The sequence below is a fragment of the Struthio camelus genome, chromosome 1 (assembly GCF_040807025.1).
Source record: "Struthio camelus isolate bStrCam1 chromosome 1, bStrCam1.hap1, whole genome shotgun sequence".
Classification (NCBI taxonomy): Eukaryota; Metazoa; Chordata; class Aves; order Struthioniformes; family Struthionidae; genus Struthio; species Struthio camelus.
In genome coordinates, this window is record NC_090942.1 from 70,677,488 (window position 1) to 70,688,534 (window position 11,047).

General features: G+C 41.3%; 1 protein-coding gene across 3 annotated transcripts in view; it reads left to right on the forward strand.

The window, feature by feature from the left end:
* The window catches only part of BCL2L13 (BCL2 like 13), a 44,024-nt gene extending 33,730 nt beyond the window's left edge, over positions 1 to 10,294 (forward strand). For all 3 annotated transcript variants that reach the window (XM_068947617.1, XM_068947624.1, XM_068947632.1), the window contains one exon: positions 8,331 to 10,294. In XM_068947617.1, the coding sequence (XP_068803718.1) occupies positions 8,331 to 9,143 (813 nt within the window). In that variant the 3' untranslated portion in view covers positions 9,144 to 10,294. The remainder of the gene's footprint in view (positions 1 to 8,330) is intronic.
* Positions 10,295 to 11,047: the final 753 nt, after the last annotated feature.

Here is an 11,047-nt window from a genome sequence, read left to right on the forward strand (position 1 = left end):
GTCACTTTGCGCAGTCGGAGATTAAAATCTCCTCCCGCAGCAGTCCAGGTGTCTGCCTTGAGAATGACAATGCAGAAATCTACAGGCGTGCTGCACTGGAGGGAAGATAAGGAAGTTTAGTAGGGAGGAGAGGCAAGGAAGGGGAGTCTGACTAGAGAAGTGTTATAAAGGAGTTTTCCTTTCAAAATAGTTATGCTTTTATCATGGAACGTGTCAATGAAATGCCCACTTTTCTTCCAGTGCAACTTCTTTGGTACTATAATAGATTTTTTTTTAATGCACTGTGGTTGAAAGAAAAAAACTTAAATGGTGTGTGACTGGGCAACTGCATCTCCTTTCCCTCTCCACCTGCCTAAAACAATATTTGTCAAGGCTCCTCGAATCACTCTGTGTGAAGAAATGGTCTCTAAATTACTGAATTTACTTGAGTTTAAACTGCTGAAACTAAAATCTTAGAAGGCGCTGCTTTGGAGCTGATTCTCTGCAGATAGTGGAGGATATGCTGGAGGGAAGGAGAAGGAATGGGATCATTTCTGCAGGCTATTCTAGCCAAAATACTCCGTGAAAGGGTTGAGAGCAGTGGCTGTAATTGTAATATCAATGTGCTTTGTTTTCATTCATGTGTTTTTTTTTTATTCTTATTTTATGAAAAGCTTTAAGTCAGATAGTCCTTTTTGTGAATTCTGCTGTTTTTCTTGGCTCCCCCTATCTTAACAGTTTTATATAGAGAAATAATACATTAGATGCATGGGAGTTTTTTGTTACTTCTTATCTTGTAAGAGTGTTTTAGATTTGGACATCGCTTCCTGACCCTTTTATAACCCATTTCTCTGGAGGATTGACATAGCAATGGTGTAGTCTGAATTCAGAAAGAGTTTGTGCGTGTACTTGTGTCTGAAGAGGTATAAAATGGTTTGGCTGAATACTGAGGCACAGACTGCCTGGAATCTCTAGCTGGAATTGCTTTAGGCTGGAGCAAAGCTGTCCCAACTATATTGGTAGTTTGTGGGCGCAGCCTTTCCTGCTCTGGCATCGGCGTAGAGGGCACTTTGTTGTTTCACTGGTGTGTAAGGCTGCTCCTGTATTAGAGCTAGGAATCATATGACATCTGCATTCCCCTCTCTGGGGAAGTTTGTTAGTGTGGGAAATGTGCTTAATTCTTTAGAGGGAGATCTCCCGGGATTCCTGGACACAGGCCAGTTCATGACTCATTGCCTTTTGTTTTTCAGATGCTAGACTGTAAGCAGGAATGCATTTGATGGGTTTCTAGTGTTTGTGCTGTTGCTGTGATGCTCTCAGAGTGCGAAGAAAGTATTTAATCAACCTCATTTCCCTTTGATAGGATATGTTACAAGGTAAAGTCAGTAACTCCAGTTTAAGGAACTTACTGTGTTGTGTGGTGGGTTTTTGTTGTTTTTGTTTTGGGGTTTTTTGTTTTTTGAGTTTTTTGTTTTTGGGGTTTTTTTGTTTTAGGATTTTTTTTTTGTAGTGAAGACTCCTCTTCTGGAACTTGCCACTTGCTTTGCCCAGCCTGTCGACTTTTCTTCCTGTACTTGAAGGATTTTTTCTTCTTGGGATTTGTATATGGGCCTATTGAATTTCAGGTTTTTTTTTTTTTTTTTTTTTTTGAAGTTCAGAGAACAGATTTTTTCCACAAGGTGGCACTCCTGTCTGACCAGTATACTTAATTTTTACCTGTGCTGGACAAAATCAAGACCTCTGGTGTGAGACATGGGAATCTTGCTTGGCCGTATAGCTTTTCTGTTTGTTTTTATAAATGAATTTTGAGTGAGTTTCTTCACCGCGTCATTTCTTGCACTTCAGTAGCAGTGTGAACAGAGAGTTAACTGTTACTTGTGTGTTTACATTTCATTAAGAACTGAACCAGAGAAACCAGTCAGGCTTTTCAGAACACTTTTAACTGAAGAATACTTGTTTTGGAAGATTTTCAGTACAACTTTCTTTGTTTTAGAGCAAACATTAATGTCTAGGTAAAACTTGGTTCTAGAGTAAGTTAATTGGGCATCTTCTGGCAGGTGAACAAGCGAACAGGGTGGTTCTGGATGCTTTAGCAGAGGAATTGAGGAAATGGTCAGTGGGAAACTGGGAGATGTGCTACTTCTACTTTATCTTTTCTTACTAGCTTGGCTTAAGGGCTCAGAAAAATTGGTGGGTAGAAATTTACCCAGTAGATTACTTTGTGTGTTGTGTACGTTATCTCACCATATGTGCCATATTCGTGTAGCACAAATTAATGTGTGTGAATGGCAACCATCAGCCAGATGCTATGTACCATGTAACTGTGTGAGTTAGGCAGTTTTATTTCCGCTATTAGGAAAATGCAGTGGCTTCAGCACCAGAGTTGACAAAAGCAGTACAACCCGGCAAGCAAATTGCAGAGATTCTCTAAGTCCAAGTAAAATCACTTTCTCCATATTTAAAGCTTTGGGAAGACAATACAAAGGAACTGGTGTGGTACTGGTCAATTCAGTCATAATTTGGGAACTTTTTGACTTCAAATTCTTAAAACATTCAGCTTTGTCAACTTAAAGTTCTAGAGCTTCCACAACAATTAGAAAGTCTCTTGGCATGCGCCTGGTCTTCTGTGGTTTACAGGGCTAGGTATTCCAAGTCCTATCTAAGATGCAATTAGTGCTCTGTTAGGTAACTTAATGGGCATCTCTCTTTCCATGCATTATCTAATAGCATCTCCGTTACATAGGCAATGGTTTTTTTTTGTAGGAGAAAAAAGTTATTTTTATCTTTGAGACATTCTGAGTTTTAATTTGCATATCAATTTCCATCAGAAGCAGATTTGCATAAATGAGGCATAAACTAATATTCTGGTAAATAAGACTTTTCTTAAGTAGAGTTAGAATTTTTTCTGAATAATAACTAATGTAGTTAAAGTCAGCTTGTTTCAATGCAATTAATAAAAGACCTTTCTACTAGAAAACTATGAAAAAGAATAGAGTCACCATGAAGGTCAGGTTCCAAGTCCTGAATCGTTATTTTATGCTTATTGTCTTTAAATCGCAATTGAAAATTGACAGTTGTCTTTAAGCAGCAGTTTCTGGCTATATGTTAAAGGTTTGTAGTGTTCGGAATCCACTGCTGAGGGTGAATTTCAGGAAAATTCTGATTTCTGATGTTGGCAGGACTACAGCTGAATCCAAACTGATAGGTTCAGCCTGTAGTAGTAGTTTTCAGGGTATTTTTTCTTTTTCTTTTTCTTTTTTTTTTTAAACCAGTTTATAGTTGTTTAATATAGCTCACTGTGCGGCATACACATTCATGTTGCACAAATGAATGCGTGTGAGCTATGACATACGAACATAAGAACTATACCATGAGGACTATGCTATGAATTTACCCTTAGGGGGAATATAGCGTGTTTATTAAAGGTGCTGTCACTTGTAGAAGTCTCGTGGAAAATTTGTACAAGTCAAACTGCACAGGCCAAGGATAGTCATTGACTTGCGGAGCTCCATTTTTTAAATCTGCAAATGCCACCCCCAGCAGAAACGAGCTGGTCTTCTCTCCAAGACTGCACCGTGTGCCATGGATCATCCTTATTGTTTTCTAGCTAGGGAGGGGACTGCCCAGTTATCCTTCTCCTAATCATGACTTGTGCCAACTCTTCCCTCAAAAAGTAGCGGTTGAAATGAGGACTGGTAGTGTGGCGCGGTGAGGTGAAGGACTTGCTTCTGTAGACATACACGAAGTCATTCTGTAGGTGTGCTGGGTGGGGAAAAGCTCTTCAAGTTTGCAAGTCTCATGTCCCACACTAGAAAAAAAGGTAACTCTGATCTCTGCGGTCTGGAGCAGTAGATTATCCCTTCGTAGTAGATAAGCAGGCAAAGAAACGTGCATATATTTCTTATTTATTGTTATATCCACAAAGTATGGCTTATATAAAGCCTCAGGTTATTAAAAATCCTTCCAGATGGTCCATCCTGTCCTGAGTTATCTGTCTGTGGGAGCTTTGCTTCCGGGTCACATCTGTAAATGAATGCAGAGAATTGTCCTAAATGTCATTCATTTTTTTTATGGCAGTTGTTTAAAAGGAGGAAAAAAAAAAAAAACACAGGAGAAAAATGCAATGTCCAACCCAGCCAGCACAAAATCCTAGCTTGATCCTCTTGATTTTTCCGAATAATTCAGCTCAAGAAGTGTTAATCTTGCATCCAAAATGATGCCTATTATGTCTGACTTTTCGATTAAAACTTCAAATGCTTTTGATGAAAAAATAATGAGATTATAGGTTGACACTTAGTATTTTAGGTCTCTCCCAGGTTTTTCAGCCTTGGGCTGTCTATCAAGCGTTGAGAATTCTGTCCCCAAGGCACTGACAATTGTTGGCCTGTAAGGACTTGCTAAAGAAAGGAATTATCCTGATTTATAGGGAACCCCTGAAAAACCTTTTTGGGTCAATTCAGTCTTCGTCTTCACAGTGCAGGAAAAGGAATGCTTGAACCTCTTTGGCCCTTCTGCTGGAGGTGAAATAGGTGTGTATGCATTTGTACGTGTATTAATGAAATCTTTGAAACATTGAGCATTGCCCATATTCCCATTATTGCCATCCTTCGTTCCCTTACCCTCCCCAAAGCAGTTTTTCATGTTACTCTCAGCATATGCCCTGATGTACCTCTATGCTGTGAGAAGTGTGTATCCAGTCACGTGACATTTAAAAGTGCCCTAGCATGTGGAAGTAACTAGAATAATTAATGCCTGATCCTTATTATAGGAGTGCTGTCCAGTGTTACTACCAAACGGGCCTCCCCATCTGTGTGTTAACCTGCTGAAGGAGGCCTTGTGGCAGACCGTGGATGTAGCATTATATCATACCGAGCTAAAATATTTTGCTTGGCCTGGGCAGCTGCCAGTCCATGTAGCAGCTGTGATGAGACCTTGTCTATATTACCTGTTAATGTTTTTCATTGCCAAATTGTCTTTGGGTGTTTTTTTCCCCCAAAGAACAACTTCGATTTTCCTTAGTTATGAGGTTAATGAGAGGAAAAGGAAAAACTTTAGCTTGGGAGATCTGGAATACAACAGAGGCAAAGGTTAGAGGAATAAGTACTGAAGAATGCTCGGATGGCTTAAATTCTATCACAGCCTCTTTACCTACTAATCCCTATTGACTAACCATAGGTGGCTCCCTCATTGATATTGGGGGTTACTGAGTCACTGCTCAAAGGCACTTGACTTTCCCCATTGTCTTGGTGTAAGAACTTCAGGGGAATCTAGGCAATCCGAATATGGTCCTAAATAGTGTATTTTTTAGTTTATTGTTGGGAAGAAGTTTATGACAAACTCCAAAACTCATAATTCTGTAGAAGCTTAGTGCGATTTCAAAGTATTTCCTTCATATGCTTCATGTTTAATCAATCACAGGCCACTGGAAGGGCACAGATTCTATTGTGAAGACCAGAACTCTCATCAGTTATGTGGAGTTTCTTCTGATGCTAGTTTCTGCGAGCATCAGATTACAAATGTAGTCTGTTGTGTTGTGATGAGCTATGAACAAAAAATAAGTTGGTTATGATTTATTAAAGGGTAATACTGAGTGGAGAGGAGGGTAGTGTCAGAGGTTCATGAGATTGCAAGTTTTACCCTTAATTATTTCATTGTTTAATTGCAGTTATTCTGAATCTGTAAAGACTGTGGAAATACAGAATTTGTTATACTCATGGGGGGGGGGGGGGCTGTTAGTATATTTATATTACAGTGAGACTATTTCTTACTTAACCAACATCCATAGAAAATCCTAGTGATTGAAGGAGCAAATGTATGATCTCTAAGTGCCGGGGCGGTGGGCCTCCTTTCCAAACAACACAAGGCAGTTGAAGTTAACTACTGTGACTGACTTGCTTCTGATTTTGAGTTTCCAGTGGAGCAGGACGAAAGGATGTTGCATGTGGATGTTGAATTCTGTTCCTGTGTGCTCTGGAGGAACTCTGGCGTGCAGTTGTCAGTATTTGGTCTTTTTGGATCCATTTTCATTTACTTACTCTTCTTCAGTCTTCTTCTCTTTGCCCTTACTTTGGAACACTTGTTGTTTCTTCCTAGGTCCTAGAAGTCTATTTTATTCCATGGGATGAGTTGCATTTGAAAAATGCTTGTTTTCCGAATGAAACAAGATCTTGAATTCTCCGTTACAGCTCATAAGACAGACCTTGTTTTGGATCTGTTGGCCTGTGTGTGGTGTCTAAACATTTTCATAAATGTAATGCGCTCTTATTTTTTTTTATTTCCTTCTGCATCAAGACTTTGTGGGCCTCTTCAGTTGCTTAGTGAACAGCTTGATAACTTTTAACCCTCCCCTTGAGGAATTTTATTTATCATTTCTCTTCAGAGTTTCTGAAGCTGTTACTGATCCAGGTGATACTTCTGCCATCCAAGCAATTTAAATGAATTTTTCAAGAAAAGTTCATTTTAAAGTGTTCTACAAAATGCTTTTACCGGTGCACATGTATCTTCCAAAATTCAGTGGGCTGAGGAGATGATATTTAGATCCCACTTCTGTAATATCAAAATCAATTATGAAATCCGTGTCTTCCCAGTGCTCTCCCGTGCTACAGCCTACACTGTAAAGTCTCCAGGAATGAGTCCATCCAGTTTCACAGAATGGTAAGGTGTTTTGAGGGAATGGTTAGAGAGACTTGACACTCGTACGTGACTCAATCTTCAGTGAACCCTTGTCAGAAAGTTTATCGATAGGGTGATAATTTGCACCGTGTTACTGTCTGTAAGTCGCATAAATCACTCAAGTCCCAATTTAATGCTTCTCTCCTGTGCTTGCCAACTTAGGATTTTTCTTGTTCATTTTTGTTTTCTGACATCCTTCCCTATTCTAGCAAAGGGGAGAATTGCAGTGGGTCTGGTAGCTCTGCAGAAAGTACTTCCATGTTTATGGAGAATCCAGACCACTCGCCCTTCTGTGAGAGAAAAGCAGTTTGCCGCTGGCCTAGTAGATATGCCTACCAGAAGTTAGAAGCTACTGACTTGTAGGCCCTGAATTCATTGCGTATTAGGAACTAAGTAGTAATTGGGAGTTATCAAAAAGCCATTGGTAGGCGACTGGAGCAGAACCAAAACCCAAATTCATAGGTGTTGGGAAGGGTTTCAGAAAGAGGAGGACAGCTGCTCGGACTGCTTTAGGAAAACTATTGTATGTGGAAGGGGGCAGGGAGAAAGACTAAGAATAGATCCCCTCCCCGCCCTGCTCCCCCCCCTCCCCCCAGTGCTTCATGTTATAACAAGACTGAATTGGAAAGGTTGATAATTGGGAGAGGAATTTACATTGAAGAGGTTCGTAGTACTGCGGTAATTGGTAAAATGTTCAAATTTTTATTAGGAACAATAGAGCGATCTAACGTTTGACTCTGGTTTCACAGGCTTTTATTACATGGCTTAGCCAACTTTGAGGTTCTCCTCTGCCTCCATCTGTTATTTTTATGTTCCTGCTATCACACACATCTTAGATTCTTCTTTTGGACTTTTTTTTTTTCTCTTGTAATTTTCCTTTTGAAGCAAAGAGGAAAATGTGGTACTTATTCAGCAGTCCATGCATGACTGCTCTCTACAGTGCTATTCTTTTTACAAGGGGGAATCAGTATTTTACACTTGCAGTTTCTCTAACTGGAGCCAAGCATCAAATGTTTAGAATGTCAACCTTTGCCGTAAGAAAACAAAAGAAACCCTCTTTGCATTTTTGGGTGTCTGTGATCATTTGTTTGATTTAACTTCACTTTCCAAGTCTGGCATCGTAACTTTGGCCACACAAGTTAACTACTTTAAGAACGGCAAAATTAGTTCTTAGTAGATTACGAGAATTACTATAAATTACAGCTTGTTGGTGCAAAATAGAAATGCAGGCTTCAGATAGCACTGGAAGCGCAATAAAAATAACATACAGAAAAGGCCTTATTTAAAAATGGGCAAGCAATACAGAGCACTTGCACAAAATGAAGAGGGGAGAGAGATTCAACTGGGCCCGCATACCTGTTGCGTTGGACTTGAGTTTCTTCTTCTCTGGTTAATAACTGTATGTTTTGGCAATGTACTTGGTGATGCAGTAGCTTCAAGGAAAGGAAGGGCTCACAGCAAAGCTCTTGTAAGTGATTCTGCTCTCTGAAAATCCCAGTAGGACCAGCTGGGTTTTGTAATCTCTTCTGAAATGTAGGTCAGACAAATCCTGCTCCTGCAGAGGCCCTCTGATCTTGCTGCCAGCCTTACTAAGTTTCCAGGTGTCCTGTTCCTCCCCGTACAGGGGAGGTGATGCTGAACTTGTTGCTCATGTGTTGTGTCCTCCTTTTCATTTGTAGGGGACAGTCTTTACTTTGGAATCTGAAGAGGAAGAGTACCCAGGGATCATTGCAGAGGACAGTAATGACATCTACATCCTGACTAGTGACAACTCGGGACAGGTGAGCCCCCCAGAGTCCCCCACGGTGACCACGTCGTGGCAGACAGAGAGCCTGCCCGTCTCCCTGTCAGCAAGTCAGAGCTGGCACACAGAGAGCCTGCCAGTCTCCCTGGGACCCGAGTCCTGGCAGCAAGTGGCCATGGATCCTGAAGAAGTCAAAAGCCTGGATAGCAATGGAGGGGGTGAAGAAAGGAGTGAGAACAACTCTTCTAACTCCGATATTGTGCATGTGGAGAAGGAAGAAATACCAGAGGGGATTGAGGAAGCAGTGGTGTCAGCAGTCGCTGCAGAGACCGTGCAGGCGGCATTCCCAGAACCCCCTGCTTCTTTACAGGAGGTAAAACCTGAAGCTGAAATTGTGGCTGTTGAAAAAGCACATCCCTCTGCGCTTCTGCGTACAAAACAGGAGGAAAAGGGAAAAGTGTCTGAAGAGCCTGTTGAACCTGAAATCCCCATATTAAGTAAACCTGTTCCAAAAGTAGCCCCGTCAGAAGAAAAGCCTGCACCAGAACCTGAGAAAATACTGCTTCCAGGGGAGAAAAAAGCGGGGAAAGAGGGCCATTTGGAAGAAATGGAAGAGAAATCCTCCACTGCAGAGGAGAAGCCTATCTTATTGCCAGAAGGGAAATCTATATTGCTGTACGGTGGGGCTGCTGCAGTAGCTATATTAGCTGTAGCAGTCGGAGTAGCGCTGGCGCTTAGAAAGAAGTAACAGAGCTCTCTTGAGGAGGAGGAGGAGGAGGAGGAGGGGGGAGAGAGAAGAGAGCATGATCCAGTTTTTGTAGTTGTGTTAACTAAAGGTTGAGCTGCCTGCTGTTTAATTGGACACTTGAGTAACTTAATGGTGATGGGGTGAGGTTATTCAATAAGCCTCCAACTATGGACAATCATGTTTTTAGTAGAATTAGGGTGGGGACTGGTTTTTCGTGATTAAAGTACAGGGATATTTTTAAAAAAAAAAAAAAGAAAAAATCTGCAAATTTAAGAACTTAAGTGCAGGTGCTGAAGAAAGGGGTGCTCATACTCTAGGAACTGGAACAGAGAATCCCCAGGGGAAGGGGAGAGCCAGCTGCTGTCAACCCCTGTAATTTTTAGCTTCTCAGATTGACCCGCTGTTGCAGCTGTGCTGTCTTGTCTCTTCCCTTTGCACCCCCGAGCCCTCCTTAACAAACGTTAGCCAACCTGAATCCTGTAGCGAGAGGCTGGTCTCCCTTTTGTCTCGGCTTCCTCTCAGGTACTGCACTGCTCCTCATAACCGCGCAGGTTCCTTCTAAACCCCAGTGGGAGAGTGCTTCTTCTTACCTCTTTGCTCACACCTGATTTGGCCCCTAACCTTTATTGGAGCCCCATCCTGTAAAGATGCTGCCTCTCTATAGCCGTATTATCTCTGAGCGTTCTGGTGTTTGTGAGGGAGAGATGCAGAACAGCACTTGCTGCTAGCAAGGAAGGCGGGGGGGGGAGGTACTCTGCTATTTGCTGGTCTGAGAATCCATTTGCCGTGCTCCTACCCTGCCCACTTTACTGCCACACTTCACTTACCAGAGATGCAGAATTCATGCCAGACATGGTGCCATTTTGATGAGTACTTTGATACAAGTGTGTATTCAGCAAATAAATGGCAAAACTGTGTGAAAGTGAGACATGAACTGGTGCCACCTGTGAAATTCAAAGGTTAAATGCTATTTTGTCCTATATCATACTGCAGTCTGTATTGTGTTTCACAAGTTAAGCACAGAGTGTATTTAGTCCTAACTTGGTCTTGGCTGTGACAGAATCTCAGATACATAAAGTAATGGATTCTAGTAACTAAGCAAAACAGCATTAAATATCTCCTCTGTTTGCCTGTTCCTGGCCGGACCCTGAGTGGTGTTCAGTGCAGTTTCTTTTGCGACTCCGAATCTGTAATTAGCTAAACTTACAGATTCACAAATGCTGAGAAAGTTACTTTGGAAAAAGTAAATGCCTCTTCCTTCCTGCAGTCACATATCACATGCTTGTGAAGAGAAACCTTTTAAGTATTGCCCTGCATATCTGTTATGTCAGATCAACCGAGTGTTCTTTTTCATTGTGCATTTCTGTGTCTGTCTTTGTACTGCAGCGTTGTGGGCAAGATCTTAGATTTTCCAGGCAAAATTACTGATCATCTCTGAGGGTTTATGCTGGCACTGTGGCTTAGAGCAGGTGAAGGTAGGTGAAAAGGAACTTGGAATAATGTAAAAACTGAAATGTGAGCTTGCTTACTGTAAGCTTGCTCTTCATAAAGCACAAAGGCAAGGTCCTTTTTTAAAAAATAACCTTACCTCCTGTACTTCTTGTAATGAGCCTGTTTCTTAATTGATCTGATAATGAAGAGATTTTGGTACGTTCTCCATTTTAGCATAAGGTGACTTTTTGCTACTTTTTCCTTTCCCTTTTACATCCCAATATGCTGGTAAGTCAGTAAAAACCTGGCAGATTCTAGGAAATTTTTGTTTTAAGCTTTTTCCGTAATGGCTTCTGTAGAAAACTTCCTGGGTTTTGAGCTGTTTGAATATTGGGAAGAAAGGACTGTCACATATATACTTCTGCTGTGGAAGGAACCTCAGCTCAGGGGTTCTGGACTTTACTGTTGATCAT